Source organism: Anguilla anguilla, chromosome 12 (genome assembly GCF_013347855.1).
Source record: "Anguilla anguilla isolate fAngAng1 chromosome 12, fAngAng1.pri, whole genome shotgun sequence".
NCBI classification, from domain to species: Eukaryota; Metazoa; Chordata; class Actinopteri; order Anguilliformes; family Anguillidae; genus Anguilla; species Anguilla anguilla.
In genome coordinates, this window is record NC_049212.1 from 41,197,099 (window position 1) to 41,218,185 (window position 21,087).

At 39.8% G+C, this 21,087-nt stretch overlaps 5 protein-coding genes across 5 annotated transcripts; all 5 read left to right on the forward strand.

The window, feature by feature from the left end:
* The first annotated feature begins 511 nt into the window (after positions 1–511).
* Positions 512–12,076, forward strand: LOC118209198 (olfactory receptor 8I2-like). The gene is made up of 2 exons (XM_035384358.1): positions 512–680; positions 9,896–12,076. The coding sequence occupies exon 2, from the start codon at positions 9,978–9,980 to the stop codon at positions 10,905–10,907; it is 930 nt and encodes a 309-aa protein (XP_035240249.1). The 5' UTR covers positions 512–680; positions 9,896–9,977; the 3' UTR covers positions 10,908–12,076.
* Positions 674–3,499, forward strand: LOC118209197 (olfactory receptor 8I2-like). Its single transcript, XM_035384357.1, has one exon. The coding sequence runs from the start codon at positions 859–861 to the stop codon at positions 1,786–1,788; it is 930 nt and encodes a 309-aa protein (XP_035240248.1). The 5' UTR covers positions 674–858; the 3' UTR covers positions 1,789–3,499.
* LOC118209199 (olfactory receptor 8I2-like) lies at positions 5,425–6,807 on the forward strand. The gene has a single exon (XM_035384359.1). The coding sequence runs from the start codon at positions 5,686–5,688 to the stop codon at positions 6,613–6,615; it is 930 nt and encodes a 309-aa protein (XP_035240250.1). The 5' UTR covers positions 5,425–5,685; the 3' UTR covers positions 6,616–6,807.
* Positions 12,077–13,688: 1,612 nt separating the features above from the next.
* Positions 13,689–15,383, forward strand: LOC118210115 (olfactory receptor 2B6-like). Its single transcript, XM_035385993.1, has one exon. The coding sequence runs from the start codon at positions 13,689–13,691 to the stop codon at positions 14,610–14,612; it is 924 nt and encodes a 307-aa protein (XP_035241884.1). The 3' UTR covers positions 14,613–15,383.
* A 1,277-nt stretch (positions 15,384–16,660) lies between these two features.
* On the forward strand, positions 16,661–17,902 carry LOC118210116 (olfactory receptor 10J5-like). The gene has a single exon (XM_035385994.1). It carries the CDS (start codon positions 16,661–16,663, stop codon positions 17,636–17,638), a length of 978 nt encoding a protein of 325 aa, XP_035241885.1. The 3' UTR covers positions 17,639–17,902.
* The last annotated feature ends 3,185 nt before the right edge of the window (positions 17,903–21,087 follow it).

Here is a 21,087-nt window from a genome sequence, read left to right on the forward strand (position 1 = left end):
ATATTTTCACAAATTTAAGCCTAATCTAGAGGCATGTGTACAGCATTTACACCATAAAATTCATCCTCAATTAAGTGATTAAATTAAAGGAAAAGGGGCTGGGGTTTGAGTTCCACATAAAGGGCCGTTTGCGGTACATCTACTTCACTATAACATTACTCCTTGCAAAACTGGGTCAAACGAACAGATGGTGCACGACGCACACTAAGCAATTTAAATACTTCCGCAAATTACTTTGCCTTATAAATTTACAAGTCCGTTTTTCAGGTAGAGGTACTCTAAATGTGGACATCTGTTTGTTATACAAGCAGTTCACATAAACACGTTATATTATTCCGGGCACATCTGACACCTTGCTTTGTTATCTTTCTCTTTTTTTAATCTCTCTTGAGCTCATTAAGTAGATACGATGAGAACAGTGATTAGCTGGCAAATCTCAAAGGCCATTTATACAATCCAGATATATATAGCCTACGGTGGGCACAGACTTTACATCTTTCTGCATGTTGATTTCTTGTGTTCAGTGAAAGAAATCAAATGAAGATTTTTAGCCTATTGCCATAACATCAGGAAATGATGAACATTTGTTGGATGTATGAAGGTTTTAAAATTTCTTCAGAAGACTTTTTGCAGGGCTTCACCAGTACAGTTCTTTCCATTTTATTCAAATCTCAAGCACGGTAAAATCAGCGCTACTGTATAAGTCTACAAGCCCTTGTATAAACAAGAAGTCTGATCATTGCTGACGGTCTGTGCTTTTTCTGTTTGTGGTACAGGAGAAATTAACACCACAAAAGCTGGCGCAAGAACATCACAAAGTGTCTCCGATGTTTTATACACACCTGTTATAAAATTATCATGGAGAATTCAACTGAAATTGTGTTTGTTCTACAAGGACTGAATGAGACGAAGTCGAACAAACACACATACTTTGTCGTCACTCTTCTCGTTTATCTTTCTACTATTTTAGTGAACCTGACTTTGATCGTGACCATTATTCTGGAGAAAACGCTCCATGAGCCCATGTTCATATTTCTGTGTAACTTGTGTGTAAATGGCATATTTGGTGCCTCTACATTTTATCCTAAAATATTGGTGGACCTTTCATCTGACGTGAGTGTTATTTCGTATGAAGCGTGTCTGGCTCAAATGTGTGTAATATACAGCTACGTCTTCTGTGAATTTACTACGTTAGCAGTGATGGCTTATGACAGATATGTCGCGATATGCAAGCCGCTGAATTACCACTCAATCATCACACCTGGGAAGGTGGGGAAAATGCTGCTTTTTACCTGGCTGTTTTCCATCACTGAATCAATTATTGGAATGAGCCTGGTAGCCAGACTACCCCTCTGTGGATTCAACATCGAAAAGATTTACTGCGTAAACTGGGCAGTGATAAAGCTGTCATGTGTGGATACCACTATCAACAACATATACGGGTACATTCTCATGTTTTCTCATATTTCACAAGCAGTGCTAATCTTGGTTTCCTATATTAATATCGTAAAAGCATCGGTGCGATCGCAGGAACAACGGAGTAAATTCATGCAGACCTGTTTGCCCCACTTAATCACATTGACCAATTTCTTAATCGCACTAGTTTTTGACATAATGTACGCTCGCTATGGTTCCCGCAACCGTCTGCAGCCTCTCAGCAATTTCCTGGCCTTGGAGTACCTCGTTGTCCCGCCGCTCCTAAATCCCATTATTTATGGCTTGAAAATGAACCAGATCCGCAGGAGAATCTTTAGAACTTTACGTCCGAAAATTGATGCTCTAAAGTGAATGTTGTTTTTACTTTCCCCTCCAGACAGGAAAATATTTTTTTTTAAATATGTGCTTGATTGAATTTTGCATATGTATCTGAAATATTGGTGTTTGAATTGTTATCAGTCTCATTTACTACCTTAATCTTCATTAAGATCAATCCTAATTTTTCTTGTGATGTTCTTTCGTTTGCAAGGCCAGTATAGCCTACTTTAATTCTCTCGCACCCCTGCAGGTATGTGCCTGGCAGGCAGTAGCCTACCAAATTTTAGCCTCAGTGCTTGCACAATGAAGCTGCTTCATGGTTAAGAACCTTAACCTTCGCCGCAGGCTACACCAGGTGTTCCAAGCGCAGATAATTCCTTTGGCACTCACGGCCCAAGCGCCTGGATATTAAACGCAATTGAATTTGAAAATGTGTTTATCAGGGAATATATTCCTGAATTTATAGGCAACTACTGTGACCTTATCGTTGTCATATTATGTTAGTCTGTAATATCTACAAGAAAAAATAAATCACCGTTAAATTTAATATATCGAAATGAAATGTATCAGGAAACACTTTCTATGCTGTAAAGGACGCCGTAGATCATAAAACGTAGACTAAACCTTACGTATGGAAAATATTCACTTAGTTTTGACTCATAGAGTTATGATTTAGTTTGTAGACGAACAAGTGACGAACTGGACGATGAATTTCAACCGAAATAAAGACGTAGAAAATACACGTGTAAGATTTTTGAGACATTTATTTTATTTTAGTGAGAAACCCGATACAAAATGTCCCCTCATTTACGGACCTGCTCAGTAAAAATGTTCGGCATTAAATAAACTCTTGCACAGTACATATGATCCTGATTGGACTCATATGTAGGAAGAGCTGAATCTAAACTGGACATTTTACAGTGTGATCACAAGTGTGATCACACTTATCTGATCATCCTAATGCTGATGAAACTGTCACTACTGGTAACCGAAAGCAATCTAGGACACTCATTTAGAATTCTGGAACAAATTTAACACAAAGGGTAAGGCCTGGCCTGAGAGGATCTAGCAGAAGGCCCTCTGTCCTGCAGTTTGTGGTCTACACCACAGGATGTCAGTAAAACGCCACGAAAAAAAGTTCTGCCTCAGAGCGCCGAGGTTCTGTCAACCTCGAAGAAGAAATTACACACTAAGGCAACCTGATTCAGGAAAAAAGTAAATAACGATCACGAAATTAACCTGTAATTAATATACCAATGTAGTAGCCTATAAATAATCCCATAGTGGAAATAAACATGGAAAGTCTTTATGTCTTACTAGGACCTATGGTGTCCCCATTAGTGGTATAATGGTTTTAAAATTGTAACTGGGATATGCTGTACAATTAAAATGTTGCTCACATATAAGCAAAGAATACGATTTCTTTTACTTGTGTGCAAATCAGCCACAAAACTTGGTCATTCCAAATCGCTTTTGGTTTAGAGGTTGCGATATTTCGAGTTTGAAAAGCCCCCAGATTGTGTGAAAGACTTTTATATTAATCAGTCTCATGTGAGAATTTTTTTTTTGTAATGCAGAAAAGCGCGATGAGAGTCAATTATTTGGCTGAGGTGTTGTGCTCTAGAGGGGGAAGCGTGCAGTAGGACCCAGGCGAGGAGAAGAAAACTCGAAGCAGATTCTAGCAAAAATCACAGGGTTTTTACTCTGGCATGTATGAAAAATACGAAAAGACAAATAGCCAAAAGCACGCGCTAGAAAACAAAGACGAGATGCACAAGGCTAGGGATCCACTAGACCACAAGAGACAAAGTCAAAGATCAAGTGACAAAGGACCCAGGAACTTAAATACTGAATCTAACAGGTGCAAAAAATAAATAAATAAATAAATAAATAAATAAATAAATAAATAAATAAATAATAGTACTGAAAGCGCAAGTGCAGACACCACCCCGCTAATACAATAATAGAAACGAATTAACACAAAGCAAGCACAAAGAAACAGACTGGGGAGCTGGCGCCCTCTGGTGGGGCCCATCTGGAACTGTGACCTGCTTTTGTATTTTCATGCACACAAAATCTTGTTTCCATAAGGAAATTCAAACAAAATTGCGAATTGACACTCAAAGTCACATCAATGACACAAAAGGAAAGCTGTCGCTCAATCAGTCGGCCAAGCAGTAGCAGTATCCTTCAAAAGTTTTGAAAAGGCAGCCTTTCCGACAGAATGTAACACAAAATGAGGGGAGGTCAATTTGCCAATCTAGGCAAATAATTTCTCAGTAGTCCAGAAAAAATCCAGCACTGCGTCTGGCCTAGCCAATGCTTGACAATACAGGACTTGACAATTGACCAAGCAAAAACAACTTATGTTATCCATGCAGAATGGATGACAGTTAGAAGAAGAAACCAAGTAAAGACTTTAGCCCTTTAGCTTGAACATCAGCAAATGATTTCATTATTTTTAGACGTATTACATCGTCAACAGGTAATAATGATTTTGTTGTCAGAAGATATCATAATATTATAATCATAATGACGTTCTGCATATACAACAGTTATATAAAATCATAATGACATTTTCTCTCTTACACAACAGGACGAACAGATTCTCAAGAGCAACGGAGAGCTTGTCTAGAGTGTGGCAGCTCTGTGGCTGAGGTCAGAAGAGCACAGGCAGACTCATTAAAGCTAACAGAAAGGCTAGAAATGCTCAAACAACACATGTTTACAACGGTGGTGTGCAGAAGGGCATCACCGAAAGCACAGCATGTCGAATGTTCAAGTGGTTGGGCTACAGTAGCAAAAGACCAGTTTCCACTCCTGTCAACTAGAAACAGGAAGATGAGGCTACAGTGGGCACATGATTATCAAAACAGTACGACTGAAGATTAGAAAAAATGTTGCCTGCTCTGACGACACTCAATTTCTGCTGTGTCACCCAGATTGTAGGGTCAGAATTGGGAGTAAAGAGCATGGATCCATGGATCCATCTTGCCTTGTGTCAATGGTGCAGGCTAGTGGTGGCTGTGCAATGGTTTTCTTGCCACACATTAAGCCCCTAAATACTTTCAGCAGGATAATGCACCATGACACAAATCAGGCATCATTTCAAGCTGCTTCCACAAACATGACAGTGACTTCAGTTTACTCCAAAGGCCTGCACAATTCCCAGATCTCAATTGAGCACCGTTGGGATAAAGTGGAATGGGAGGTTTTCAGCGTGTGGCTGAAAAATCTGCAGGAACTGCGTGATGCTATCGAACCAAAATCCCTAACAAAATTTTACAGCACCCTGTTGAATCCATTCCACACAAATTCCTGCTATTCTGTTGGCAAAATAATAATAATAATAATAATAATAATAATAATAATAATAAATCACTTTTCATGCATGCCAAATACACATATTCAATTCTTATAAGGGCACATTTTTAACTCTAGCCACAGTTATCTTTCTCTTTTTTGTCTCGCATTATTGATTTGATTTCATTAAGGTAAGCAGATTCGGTCAAGTGGACGGCGATTTGCTGGGAAATCTCAAGGGCCTTTACACAATCCAGATATAAATCCTGATAAGGTGGGCACAGACTCTAAATCTTTCATAAACGGAATGAAGTGGAAGTTTCATTGTTTTTCGATATGGCAAGATTCACTGATGAAGCTGAAGAATTGCTGTAGGATTTCAAACATATAGTTGGTTTCATTTTATTCAAATGAGAAGTGTTGTGAAGAGGTAATAATATCAGACCTAGATGATTTTGAAAAAGAAAGTCTTCAAGCCTTTGTACAAAAAGCAGTCTGCTTATTGCTGATCGTCTGTACTTTTCCTGTTTGCGGTGCAGGAGAAATTATCAACGGAAAAGCTGCCGCAAGAACAGTTCTGAATCTCCCCGGTGTGCACACCTGTTACACACCTATTCTGAAACTACCATGGCGAATGCAACTGAAATTGTGTTTGTTCTAGAAGGACTGAGTGAGACTATGTCAAACAAACGCACATACTTTGTTGTGACTCTTATCGTTTACCTTTTTACTATTTTAGTGAATCTGATTTTGATTGTGACAATTATTTTGGAGAAAACGCTCCATGAGCCAATGTTCATATTTCTGTGTAACTTGTGTGTAAACGGCATATTTGGTGCCTCTACATTTTATCCCAAAATATTGGTGGACCTTGCATCTGACGTTAGTGTTATTTCGTATAAAGCTTGTTTATCTCAAATTTTTTTAATATACAGCTACGTCTTCTGCGAATATACTACATTAGCAGTGATGGCTTATGACAGGTATGTCGCGATATGTAAACCGCTCAATTACCACTCCATTATCACGGCTGGGAAGGTGGGTAAATTGCTGCTATTTGCCTGGCTGTTTTCCATCTCTGAAACGGTTATTTTGGTGGGCTTGACAGTCCGACTGCCCCTCTGTGGATTCAAGATCGAAAAGATTTACTGCATAAACTGGGCAGTGGTAAAGCTGTCATGTGTGGATACCACAGCCAACAACGTATACGGATACATTCTTATGTTTTTTCACATTGCACAAGCATTGCTGATCTTTGTTTCTTATGTCAATATCGTCAAAGTATCTGTGCGATCACAGGAAGGACGGAATAAGTTCATGCAGACCTGTTTGCCCCATTTAATCTCATTGACTAACTTCACGATCGCACTCGTTTTTGACATCATGTACGCTCGTTATGGACCCACCAGCCGTCTGCAGGCTCTCCGCAATTTCATGTCCCTGGAGTACCTCGTTGTTCCACCCCTCCTAAATCCTCTCATCTATGGCCTGAAACTGAACCAGATCCGCCGGAGAATCTTCAGAATTTGCAGCCAGGAAATACATGCTCTGAAGTGAATGTTTTAACCTCTGACTGGAAACGACTGATGTGAAAAAATGTGCTTGATCAAATTGTACATTTCGAGTTGATATAGCCTATTGGTGTTTGAATTGTTGCGAGTCAAGTCGTATCGCTTACTACCTTAGCTTCCAGCACACACTGCGTAATGAAGGTACAGTGGACGTTTTTTTATTTATTTTTATTTTAGGGAGCAAATTTCCAACATGTAGCCTGAAAGTGCAATACAGTTCTATTTGGGTACTTTACTAATAAGTACATTTTAAAAGCAAAAAAGATACAAATGAATTATGTGTTGCTGGTTTGGGGTACAGTTTTATGTACCTATAGGGTGCCACCCCTGTGACAAGCATTTGTACCTTTTGATGCACTTCTTCATACCATTTTTCTGAGAGTGTAAGATGGAGTATTTTTTCTTGTGATGTGATTTTGTTTGAAAGCCCTGGGGATGTAGCCTGCGTTAATTCCCTTCGAATGCGTACAGGCTTCTGCAAGTATGTTTCCCATTGACAGCTGCCTACACAATTTTACCATCGGTGTTAGCGCAACGAAACTGCAACATATAAAACCCGAAACCCTTGTCGGATGTCAAGTCTTTTTTTCCCCCGGCACCTTCCGAGTGCCTGGATGTTAAACGCGTTGGAATTAGAAACTTTTCAGATATCAAGCGAGAGCATTACAGTCACATTTGGTAGCTAGCCGATAGCTTATGTCCGAAAAATATGATAATGTCAAATGCATATATCGTATCAGATGTAGGCTACAGCAGCATCAACGTGATTATATCTAGAGCATGTAGTAGGCTATGTAGCCTAGCTATGCTCAGGAAACATAGGATATCCTGGAATATATCCTACTGTGACCTTGTCGCTGTAAAATAGATGACCATCAATGAGAACAAATAAATGAATGTTAAATTAAATATATGAAAATTAAATGCGTCAGAAAAACGTGACATGCTGTAAAGAACGCCGTATATAATAAATTAGACTATGTGTCGAACACATTTTCATTCGTGGATGATTTAGTTGATGAGCAAGGGGTACAGACGTTGAACAGAATGAAATGAGGTACATGGCTAATTTTGTGCATTACCTCCAGCACCACTTTCCAGCTCAAGCAACTGTCAGCCGCAGAGTTCACGAGCCTGTGGCCTCGCGCACAAGCAGTCATCTTGTTCTTAAATCACTACCACAGCCCATGCAGAAGCATTTGCGGACCATCATTCACAAGGAAAATGTGCCTGGATGTTGTGCCAGTGTCTCTGCCCAAATATACGAACGACATTGCAAATTATACATACTATTCGCACTTTCTTATTTTGTGAAAATTTCACAGCTTTTTAATAAAGGAAGCTTTCAAAAAGGAATTCATAATACAATTCATAAATGTTTTTATGTCATACACTACATTGACAAAAGTATGTGGACACTCGAACACCACACCCATATGTGCTTGTTGAACATTTCATACCAAAACCATGGGCATTTATAAAGAGTTGGACCCCCCTTTGCAGGTATAAGAGCCACCAATCTTTTGGTAAGGCTTTTTTTTACACTGGATTTGTAACATGGCTGTGGGGATTTGCTTCTATTCAGCCATAAGACTGAAGTTGAGCACTAATGTTAGGCGATAAGACCTGGTTGCAGTCAATGTTCCAATACATCCCACAGGTGCTTGATGGGGTTGAGGTCAGCACTGAAGATGGAACATTTTCACAAACCAGGAAAAAATATTCCAGTCACATTTGGTAGCTGTATAGCTTATGTCAGAATACAGCAATGTAAAATGCCTTATGTCATATTGGGTATAGGCTATATCAGCACCAAAGTGAATATAACCTAGCATGTAACCTTGCTATTTTCAGGGAATATATCCCTCAATATATACTATTGTGACCTTATCGCTGCCAAATGAGATATATCATCAATTTTTAAAAATCAACGTGAAATGCAATATATCAAAATGAAATGCATCAGAAAAACTTCTGATGGACATGATAATATGCAAATTATCCGAACTCATTTAACATTAAACACTGAACTAACTAAAAAATTTACAAAAAAAAACTTTAAGTTGTAAAGTTGTAAAAAACTTTACAATGAATAATTCTCCCCATTGGAAATTTAGCTACGTCAGCCAATAGCAACATCGGATACACACGCAAAATGGACATAACAGCTAAAGCCCTCTGCAATAGATTGGTGGCTTGTCCAGGGTGTATTCCTGCCTCTCACACAATGCTCACAGATTGTAGGGTTAGGATTAGGAGTAAACAGCGTGGATCGATAGATCCATCCTGCCTTTTGTCAATGCTGCAGGCTAGTGGTGGCTGTGCAATGGTGTGGGGAATGTTTTCTTGGCACACATTAGGCCCCTAAATAGCAACTGAGCATCATTTGAATGCCACATAATACCTAAGCAATGTTACTGATCATTTCCATGCCTTCATGGCAAAAGTCTACCCTTTAGCAAATGGACACTTCCAGCTGGATAATGCACCATGTCACAAATCAGGCATCATCTCAAGCTGCTTCCACAAACATTACAGAGACTTCAGTTTACTCCAAAGGCCTGCACAATCCCCAGATCTCAATTGAGCACCGTTGGGATAAAGTGGAATGGGAGGTTTTCAGCGTGTGGCTGAAAAATCTGCAGGAACTGCGTGATGCTATCGAACCAAAATCCCTAACAAAATTTTACAGCACCCTGTTGAATCCATTCCACACAAATTCCTGCTATTCTGTTGGCAAAATAATAATACTACTACTAATAATAATAATAATAATAATAATAAATCACTTTTCATGCATGCCAAATACACACATTCAATTCTTATAAGGGCACATTTTTAACTCTAGCCACAGTTATCTTTCTCTTTTTTTGTCTCTCATCATTGACTTGATTTAATTAGGGTAATGAGATTCGGTCAAGTGGATGGCGATTGGCTGGAAAATCTCAAGGGCCTTTACACAATCCAGATATAAATCCTGATAAGGTGGGCACAGACTCTAAATCATTCTGCGCTTTGTTTACTGTCATAAACCGAATGAATTGGAAATTTCATTATTTTTCGATATGGGAAGGTTCAATGTTGAAGTTGAAGAATTGCTGTAGGATTTCAAACATATAGCTAGTTTCATTTTATTCAAATGACAAGTGTTGTGAAGAGGCAATATCAGACTTAAAGGATTTTGAAAAAGGAATTCAACAAGCCCTTGTATAAACAAGAAGTCTGATCATTGCTGACGGGCTGTGCCTTTTCTGTTTGTGGTACAGGAGAAATTAACACCAGAAAAGCTGGCGCAAGAACATCACAAAGTCTCTCCGATGTTTTATACACACCTGTTATAAAATTATAATGGAGAATTCAACTGAAATTGTGTTTGTTCTACAAGGACTGAATGAGACGAAGTCGAACAAACACACATACTTTGTCGTCACTCTTCTTGTTTATCTTTTTACTATTTTAGTGAACCTGACTTTGATCGTGACCATTATTTTGGAGAAAACGCTCCATGAGCCCATGTTTATATTTCTGTGTAACTTGTGTGTAAATGGCATATTTGGTGCCTCTACATTTTATCCCAAAATATTGGTGGACCTTTCATCTGACGTGAGTGTTATTTCGTATGAAGCGTGTCTGGCTCAAATGTGTGTAATATACAGCTACGTCTTCTGTGAATTTACTACGTTAGCAGTGATGGCTTATGACAGGTATGTCGCGATATGCAAGCCGCTGAATTACCACTCAATCATCACACCTGGGAAGGTGGGGAAAATGCTGCTTTTTACCTGGCTGTTTTCCATCACTGAATCAATTATTGGAATGAGCCTGGTAGCCAGACTACCCCTCTGTGGATTCAACATAGAAAAGATTTACTGCATAAACTGGGCAGTGGTAAAGCTGTCATGCGTGGATACCACTATCAACCACATATACGGGTACATTCTCATGTTTTCTCATATTTCACAAGCAGTGCTAATCTTGGTTTCCTATATTAATATCGTAAAAGCGTCGGTGCGATCGCAGGAACAAAGGAGTAAATTCATGCAGACCGGTTTGCCCCATTTAATCTCATTGACTAACTTCACGATCGCACTCGTTTTTGACATCATGTACGCTCGTTATGGACCCACCAGCCGTCTGCAGGCTCTCCGCAATTTCATGTCCCTGGAGTACCTCGTTGTTCCACCCCTCCTAAATCCTCTCATCTATGGCCTGAAACTGAACCAGATCCGCCGGAGAATCTTCAGAATTTGCAGCCAGGAAATACATGCTCTGAAGTGAATGTTTTAACCTCTGACTGGAAACAATTGATGTGAAAAAATGTAATTGATCAAATTGTACATTTCGAGTTGATATAGCCTATTGGTGTTTGAATTGTTGCGAGTCAAGTCGTACCGCTTACTACCTTAGCTTCCAGCACACACTGCGTAATGAAGGTACAGTGGATGTTTTTTTTTTTTTTTTAATTTTAGGGAGCAAATTTCCAACATGTAGCCTGAAAGTGCAATACAGTTCTATTTGGGTACTTTACTAATAAGTACATTTTAAAAGCAAAAAAGATACAAACGAATTATGTGTTGCTGGTTTGGGGTACAGTTTTATGTACCTATATTCCAGTCACATTTGGTAGCTGTATAGTTTATGTCAGAATACAGCAATGTAAATGTCATGCCCCCGTGTTTCGGTTGTCTTATGGTTTCCCTTGTGTTCCGGTTATTTCTGTTCCGCGTGCCTTGTTCCTCACCACGTCTTTCCCCATGCACTCCCTAATCACTTCCAGCCCTCAGCAATTTGCACACTCGTTCAGGTCGCATTCCTCACACCCTCCCTGATTAATTCCATTCTGCACTAGACTATAAAGCCACACTTTTTGTTTCTGTCTTTGCCAGATCGTTGATTTATTGCCCAGCGTCACACTTTGCTATCACGTTAAAACCTAGCCTAGCACTATTTTCTATACCCCGTTTTCTCTGCACCTTCCTCGGTTTCCTCACCTCGCACTGTTTCCTTGGCCACAGATTGTTTGTTCATGTACCTTGTTCAGTGTTCCCCTGTCTGTCGTGCCTACGTGTTGTCTGCGTTGCGTCCTGTTCCGTGTTCCCCTGTTCTCCCCAATTACCTCCCCAGCTCCATCCTCCCGATCCAGCCCGTCCTTCGCTGGCCTCCCAGTCTCCAGCCCAGCTCCGCCACCGACACCGGAGGTATTCCGTTCAGCGCCCAGCCGGATTCCGGACCTCCCCACAAAACCCCACAGCCCTGCTCCAAGCCTGCCTGGGTTCCTGCCACAGCCTGCTCAGCGCCACGTCAAGCCGGATCCCGGACCTCTGCACCTACCTTCACGGTTCCTGTCCCAAGTCTGCCCTGGTTCCTCCCGCCTCTGTCTGTACCCAAATAAACCCCTTTTGTATTCTATCTACTGCTGCCTCTGAGTCCTGCGTTTGGGTCCAGTCCGAGACCGGTTCTTAACAGTAAAATGCCTTATGTCATATTGGGTATAGGCTATATCAGCACCAAAGTGAATATAACCTAGCATGTAACCGTGCTATTTTCAGGGAATATATCCCTCAGTATATACTATTGTGACCTTATCGCTGCCAAATGAGATATATCATCAATTTTTTTTAAATCAACGTGAAATGCAATATATCAAAATGAAATGCATCAGAAAAACTTCTGATGGACATGATAATATGCAAATCATCTGAACTCATTTAACATTAAACACTGAACTAAAAAATTTACCAAAAAAAACTAAGTTGTAAAAAACTTTACAATGAATAATTCTCCCCATTAGAAATTTAGCTACGTCAGCCAATAGCAACATCGGAAAATGGACATAACAGCTAAAGCCCTCTGCAATAGATTGGTGGCCTGTCCAGGGTGTATTCCTGCCTCTCACATAATGCTCACAGATTGTAGGGTTAGGATTAGGAGTAAACAGCGTGGATCGATGGATCCATCCTGCCGTTTGTCAATGCTGCAGGCTAGTGGTGGCTGTGCAATGGTGTGGGGAATGTTTTCTTGGCACACATTAGGCCCCTAAATAGCAACTGAGCATCATTTGAATGCCACATAATACCTAAGCAATGTTACTGATCATTTCCATGCCTTCATGGCAAAAGTCTACCCTTTTTCAAATGGACACTTCCAGCTGGATAATGCACCATGTCACAAATCAGGCATCATCTCAAGCTGCTTCCATAAACATGAGAGTGACTTCAGTTTACTCCAAAGGCCTGCACAATCCCCAGATCTCAATTGAGCACCGTTGGGATAAAGTGGAATGGGAGGTTTTCAGCGTGTGGCTGAAAAAACTGAAAGAACTGCGTGATGCTATCAAACCAAAATCGCTAACAAAAGTTTTCAGCACCTTGTTGAATCCATTTCAAAAGAATTCCTGCCGTGCTCTTGGAAAAAGGAGAGGGTTAGGGGGTCTTACCTGGTATTACATAGACGTACCTAATAAAGTGGCCACTGAGTGTATAAGTGTAATACAAATCAGTTTCCATGCATGCTAAATACACACATTCAGTTCTTTAAGGGCACATTTTTAACTCCAGCTGCAGTTATCTTTCTCTTTTTTTGTCTCTCATCATTGACTTGATTTAATTAGGGTAATGAGATTCGGTCAAGTGGATGGCGATTGGCTGAAAAATCTCAAGGGCCTTTACACAATCCAGATATAAATCCTGATAAGGTGGGCACAGACTCTAAATCATTCTGCGCTTTGTTTACTGTCATAAACCGAATGAACTGGAAATTTCATTATTTTTCGATATGGGAAGGTTCAATGTTGAAGTTGAAGAATTGCTGTAGGATTTCAAACATATAGCTAGTTTCATTTTATTCAAATGACAAGTGTTGTGAAGAGGCAATATCAGACTTAAAGGATTTTGAAAAAGGAATTCAACAAGCCTTTGTACAAAAAGAAGTCTGCTTATTGCTGATCGTCTGTACTTTTCCTGTTTGCGGTGCAGGAGAAATTATCAACGGAAGAGCTGCCGCAAGAACAGCTCTGAACCTCCCCAGTGTGCACACCTGTTACACACCTATTCTGAAACTATGGAGAATGCAACTGAAATCGTGTTTGTTCTACAAGGACTGAATGAGACGATGTCAAACAAACGCACATACTTTGTTGTCACTCTTCTCGTTTACCTTTTTACTATTTTAGTGAATCTGACTTTGATTGTGACAATTATCCTGGAGAAAACGCTCCATGAGCCAATGTTTATATTTCTGTGTAACTTGTGTGTAAATGGCATATTTGGTGCCTCTACATTTTATCCCAAAATATTGGTGGACCTTTCATCTGACTTGAGTGTTATCTCATATAAAGCTTGCCTGTCTCAAGTTTTTGTAATATACAGCTACATCTACTGCGAATATACTACACTAACAATGATGGCTTATGACAGGTATGTAGCGATATGCAAGCCGCTCAATTACCACTCCATCATCACGCCTCGGACGGTGATGAAATTGCTGATTTTTACCTGGCTTTCATCCATCTGTGAATCAGTTGGTGTGACGGCCCTGGTAGCCAGACTGCCCCTCTGTGGATTCAACATCGAAAAGATTTACTGCACAGCCTGGGCTGTGGTGAAGCTGTCATGCGTGGACACCACTATCAACAACATATACGGGTACATTCTCATGATTTTTCACTTCTTACAAGCTGTGCTGATCTTTGTTTCTTATATTTATATCGTCAGAGCATGTGTGCGATCGCAGGAAGAACGAAGTAAGTTCATGCAGACCTGTTTGCCCCATTTAATCGCACTGACCAACTTGACGATCGCTCTTGTTTTTGACATAATGTACGCTCGTTATGGTCCCACCGACCGTCTGCAGGCTCTCCGCAACTTCATGTCCCTGGAGTACCTCATTGTTCCACCGCTCCTAAATCCCCTCATCTATTGTCTGAAACTGAGCCAGATACGCCGAAGAATCTTTAGAACTTACAGCCGGAAACCGATGTTCTAAAATGAATGCCGTTTTATACCTTCATCTACAACGCTGGAAAATAGGCTATGTTTTTAACCTGTTCTAGATATACTTTTTATGTTTGATATGTTGGTGTTTGAATTCTTATCATTCAATCCATCACATTTACTACCTTGGTCTGTGGTAAAATTGATTATTTCTTCTTGTAACGTCTTTTTGTTGCAAACCTTGGTATAGGGAACTTTAGTTCTCTCACACAAATAGGCTACTGGAATGTATACCTGGCAGACAGTTGCCTGCACAGTTTTAACCGTGGAGTTCACACAGTGAACATTATTCTGACCTAACCTATGCTAAGTCAAACTAGGGGGCAACAGTGTTATACATGCAGCGATCTAAATCATCAAAAGCATACAGGCAAGATAAATGATGGTTAAATACACCATTCATGGCCATATAAAACTTAACATTATTAATATTAAAATTATATCACAATGTTCAATACACATGTTTAGTAAAATTCACAAAGGAGAAGCCATAGGCTGTGGATTTCATGAGGACAGGTCTATTAATTTTCTTAGTGACAACGGTCAAATTGACCGCTATGGCATTTCTACTGTAAACTATTTTTCACTAGGCTACTTTAGCTAGCCTACAAATCACACATTTTAAAATTAATGTTAGGCAGCCCTGTAGATTATCTACTGACTTACAAACAATGAGGAGGTCTGTTGTGTTTACGATACCCCTTCAAGAACACTTGCATTTATTTGTCATTCATTGTAAAGAAAAATGACAAAAATCCATGCCTATGTGTTTCTTCAATGTACGTGTGTTTGCATGTATGAACGGGTATGCATGTCTCTCTAATACTAATACTATTGTATATAGAACTATGGGAATGAGTGGTGGTCACCTTCTGGTGGTTCGTCTAGGGCACCATGACATGGAGCTGCATTAGAAATGATACTGTAATTTATTTGGTGAACCTGTTCAGGAATACATTCTACTAATCAAACAACTTTATGATAACAACTCATAATGATGCTCTGCATGTACTGTACTGAACTTACGTCGCATTATAGCAATGTTTTCTGTCTTCCTAAGCAGGACAGATTCTCGAGAGCAATGTAGAGCTTGTCCAGGGTTCAGGTCCTTATTCTGTGGTTTGCTAGAGCATCACCACTTGTTGATCTGTCTTGTCTATTTGATATTGTGTTTTTAGACGTGTGTGTGTTTTTCAGGTCTCCCCATAATTAATTAAAAAAAGTGCTTTGCCTTTGACATTGCATGACCTCAAAAGTGTTGGAAAGATTTTTAAAACGTCAAATGAGCATGCTGTAATGATATATTATTAGTTTTCATCCCGGATTTAAGTCTCGCCTGCACTACCGCAAATTACGCAAAATCTCAATGGACTACAAACTACAGACAAACCAGTCCTGGCATTGCTTTACAAGAGGAAAACAGAGATTAGGACAATCGATCCTGTGGTAGGTTGGTACCAACATATAGAATAACACTGATGGTGATTGATATTCCTAATGGTTCAAGTCACAATTGTCTTTGTTTGTTTTTTTGTTTTTGTTTTTTTTTATCATCACAGCTTTATTTAAACCTGTTGAAAAACTGACGTAGTGTATCTATTACATTTAAATATCCAGAAAGATTGCACATAACCCCTAGCAACCACCCTACAGGGCCCTGATAGTGTCCCTGAATGAATCCACTGAATAAAGAAAATGGGAGACAGGTTAATTAAGAGTACAGCAGGATGTCTCCAAGGAGTTTGTAACTGCTGGGAGTCTCTTTTAAATAGAGTATAAAAGGTACAGGGCTTCCTAAGACATGTCAGTGATGCTGTTTTATACTTCTGAAGCAGAGGTAAAAATATTCAGACATTTCTGACAAAGGGGAAACCATCTGATGAGTAAACATTTACTTTATTTCATAATTTCAAATTATTTCATATTTTTAACTCTCAAATTATATGAAGACAAAACTTGTTGTACTAATCACGATGCTCTGTGAAAATTTCAATGAAATTTTATTTTTCAAACAGGATGGGAAGACTCTCATCAAGGGCAATGGAGAACTCATCTACAGTTAAATTCTTTAGTTTGTCAGGGTTACAGGAAACCAGGACCAATAAGTTCCTCTACTTTGCCTTAACTCTTCTCATTTACCTGCTGATCATTTTATGTAATTTGATTCTTATTTTAACAATTATTGTGGAGAAAGGCCTCCACGAGCCCATGTACATATTTGTGTGCAATCTGTGTGCCAATGGACTGTTTGGTACTGTTGGTTTCTACCCTAAAATCCTACTGGACCTACTCTCTGACATTCATACGATTTCCTACGGAGGATGTATGACGCAGGTCTATTTTATCTACAGTTCAGTCCTATGCGAGATTACCATTTTGACAGCCATGGCTTATGATCGATATGTGGCCATATGTAAGCCTTTAAATTATCACGCGGTTATGACGTCACTGATGATCTGTAAATTGCTGCTGTTTGCTTGGGGTTTTCCTCTTTTCTCTGCGGCGGTTCTGATATCCTTCACTGCTACGATGCCTCTGTGTGGATCTCACATCCAGAAGCTCTACTGCGACAACTGGTCGGTTGTTAAGTTGTCATGCGTGCCGACGACGCTGAATAATGTTTGCGCATACATCATCATACTTTCTCAGATGGCGCAGGTAGTCTTTATTATGTACTCTTATGTTCTAATTGTAAGCGTGTGTGTGAAGTCCAAGGAGGGGCGAACTAAATTCATGCAGACATGCCTGCCGCATTTGTTGGCGCTAATCAATTTCTGTATCGCGACTCTGTTCGATGTTTTTCACAGCAGGTATGGCGCCAGCCAGCTTCCTCTGAGTCTGCGTAATATAATGGCTATTGAATTCCTGGTCATTCCGCCTCTGATCAACCCGATTATATATGGACTGAGTCTGCGGGAAATAAAGAGAAGAATATTAAAAGTTTTTGACGGGCGCTGCAAAGACTCACAGGGTCCGACGAAACAGACCCGGCAGCAGAAGAACGGCAACAGAGGATGAGCGTGCGTGACGTATGAGTGTTCGCATCAAGTATTTACAGCAAAAAGAAAGAAAACTATGAGACTGTTTTACAAACTCATCGAATTATAATAACAAGTCAATGATTTATTTCTTAGACATCAGAAATATTGACCCCTCTCTTACTTTTAATTGTATTCTTCTTCTTTTTTTTCTCATATTGTTTTGTTCCTCTCTTGGCATGAGACAGCTGTTGTGTACTTCATTTTCACATTATTTCATTTAGACAGCAGTAAAAAACTTTGTTGAAGTCGGGTGTGGGTGGGGGGTGGGGGGGTTACTTTATTGACTGCAGACACTTTATTAATCCCAGGATTTCATTCAAGAAAATGAAACTACAGGCAGTCATGCACTGGGGTTGAGCAGGACAAACATATTTATGTAGCCAATTTTATATATTAAAAAAAAACTAAGGAACTGTCCAATGATTCATCTTTACACTGATTATTAATCACTGATTTTTGAATGGTTATGTACCCCAAAAAACCTCGGAGTGGTGATGGACAACAGACTGTCCCTCTCCCAGAACATCACGGCGGTGAGTTGAACGTGCAGGTTCTTCCTGTACAACATCCGGAGAATCCGCCCCTTCCTCACCACCTACGCAACCCAGCTCCTGGTTCAAGCGATGGCCCTGTCCCGCCTGGACTACTGCAACTCGCTGCTGGCTGGTCTGCCAGCATCCGCCATCAGACCCCTGAAGCTCATCCAGAATGCTGCAGCGCGTCTGGTCTACAACCTCCCCAGACATTCCCATGTCACCCCCCTGCTCACTGACCTCCACTGGCTGCCTGTTATGGCTCGCATCAAATTTAAGACCTTGGTGCTTGCATACCAGGCAGCTAAGGGGTCAGCACCAGAATACATCCAGAGGATCATTAGACCCTACACACCAGCCAGACCTCTCCGTTCTGCCACCTCTGGACGCTTGGCACCTCCCCCTCTTCGTGTCTGTACTTCCCGCTCGCGTCTGCTGTCTGTCCTGGCCCCTCGCTGGTGGAATGATCTCCCCGTGGTGGTCAGAACAGCAGAGAATCTGACTACCTTCAAATGCAGACTAAAGACTCATCTCTTCAGGCTGCACCTCTCCCCACCCCTCCCTAGCCTATAGTTTAGCTCAATGTACCTAGTTAGGCTAATACAATCACGTTAGTTTTTATTTGGCAGGATTGTTTTTGTCTGATTCTGATTAGGCAAATGTGATTTCAGTGCTAGTTTGTACTTGGCAGGATTGTTTGTTTGTTTGCTGAACAGGTTACCCTACAGGGCTGGAGTCCTGATCTATGTGGTCACTTCTGGCACTATGATCTTTACTTCACTCTAGTGTGTTTCTTTTGCACCTCTGCACCTTGAACTAATGCACTTGTTGTACGTCGCTCTGGATAAGAGCGTCTGCTAAATGCCTGTAATGTAATGTAATGAATTTTTTTTTGCATGTGCTAACCTTTTCTTTGCAATGAGCATACACTTGGCAATATGTGCAATTAAAATTTTAATTTGAATACTGGGGGCTGAATTTCTGCATTTTGCAAAAATACAAGATAAGCGAAAGACGTGTTTTCAGTAATTCTTCAAAAGATGAACACGAGAAAGTAATTTTGAAATGACAGTTATTAGAAGTAATTATCTGTGTTGTGTCTGTTGCAGAGGAGAATTATATATTCTTAAAGCTTAAAATAAGAAATGTGTCCCTTCTTTATTGGACTAATTATAAAGCAGAAAATAATATAACTTACAGAGGACAATGACATCATCACATAAAAAAAACATGAAAATAAATAATAAATAAAGCTAAAATAATGAATGATATTTGTAAGATTTAAAAAAAAATTTCAGATGATATTCAGGTGGGATGAGTGTTATCCTCATTCTGCAGTCAGCAAGTCCTCTGCTTCCCTCCCCTCCTTTCATTCATTCCTCCCTTCTTTCTTTATCCCCTTCATTCTTTCCTTCCTTCCTCCCCCTCTTCCATCCTTCCCCCATTCCTCCCTCTCTTCATTCCTCCATCCACTTTCCCTCCCTCTCTTCATTCCTCTCTCCCTCCCTCCTTCTTCAGTTCCTTCCTCCTTTCCTCTGTGTCTCTGTTCATTCTTCCTTTTGCTCTCCCTCCACCCTCTTTTTCTTCGTACCTCCGTAGATTACTTAATTCTTCCCTGTATTCCTTCCTCCATTCCAAACATTATTTAGCTAGCAAGTTATTTTCAAGTTATTTTTAAGTCATCAACTATTTAGACGACAAAAGATGTCCACTACAACTCAAAAGCTAAATTTGCTTGTTAGCTTAGCTAGAGAAAAGTACGGATAGGCCTATCCCACAAAATACTTATTTTTTACCTTATTTTTTTATCACTGTAAATAACAAAGGGGTTCAGGGGAAATGTATAAGGGACTAAGCCTTTCATATTTAAAATGTAGCAAAGTAAAAGTGAAAGTCAACAGAAATATAAATACTCAAGTACAGATACCTCACGGAAATACTTAAGTACAGTAAGTATTTTCACTTAGTAACTTTAAACAATGACATAATATAATTGACAGTTATTAAGTGGGGGCGGGGGGGGGGGGGGGGGGGGGGCATTATTTGAATTCCACAGCATCAGTGTTACCAGATTGGGCAGAATCTCACCCAAATTTTTATGTTACTTTGTGGATAATAATGGCTTTTGTTCATCCTTCGCCTATTTCTCCATTAGTATTTACTTTAATGCTCTTTTTTCACATTTATTTATTTTTTCTTTAGTTTATATAAAGACGGGTGACAAATTAAAGGAAAAAACCTGAATGAATGAGTGGAGAAACATAACAAATGCAGATGCTTCCATACAGGTGCACTACATGATACAATTAATCAAGCAAGTAACATCTTATAATGCTCTGTGGCATGTATATGCCGAGCAGGCCCAGTTGACCTCAATTTTGGATCAAGATGGCAAGAGGAAACGATCGAAGTGACTTTGAAAGATGGTTCATTATTGGGGCACGGATTGCGGGAGCTTCAGTCACAGAGACTGCTCAGCTAGTGTGTGGAAATTGTGTACCTAATTTGTACTGAACACCTATATTCTGAAGTCTAAATAACAGACCTTATTTTAAAAAAAAACAATGCTCCACTTATTTATTCCTATATCAAAGATGAATATATATTTTGGATTACATTTTTGGGTAGTTCCAATGAAAAGGACTAATGTTGGAGAAACACAGGAACCAACTAGTGATTTTATTTTTTTTTTAGCACTGCAACATAAAATGAGATCCATCCATTCTCTAACCGCTTGGTCCAGGTCAGGGTGGAGGTGGCAAATTTTATTTTTTAGCGCTGCAACATAAAATGAGATCTACGTGTCGATTTTATTACTGTCTTTTGTGGATACAAATAGCAGCCTCAACACAGGTAAAAAAAGAGACTCATTCCAGCTTGCATTTCTTTGGGC

Bases quoted from the DNA above. Each gene is read 5' to 3' on its own strand.
- LOC118209197 (XM_035384357.1), top strand. From the start codon at position 859: ATGGAGAATTCAACTGAAATTGTGTTTGTTCTACAAGGACTGAATGAG.
- LOC118209199 (XM_035384359.1), top strand. From the start codon at position 5,686: ATGGCGAATGCAACTGAAATTGTGTTTGTTCTAGAAGGACTGAGTGAG.
- LOC118209198 (XM_035384358.1), top strand. From the start codon at position 9,978: ATGGAGAATTCAACTGAAATTGTGTTTGTTCTACAAGGACTGAATGAG.
- LOC118210115 (XM_035385993.1), top strand. From the start codon at position 13,689: ATGGAGAATGCAACTGAAATCGTGTTTGTTCTACAAGGACTGAATGAG.
- LOC118210116 (XM_035385994.1), top strand. From the start codon at position 16,661: ATGGAGAACTCATCTACAGTTAAATTCTTTAGTTTGTCAGGGTTACAG.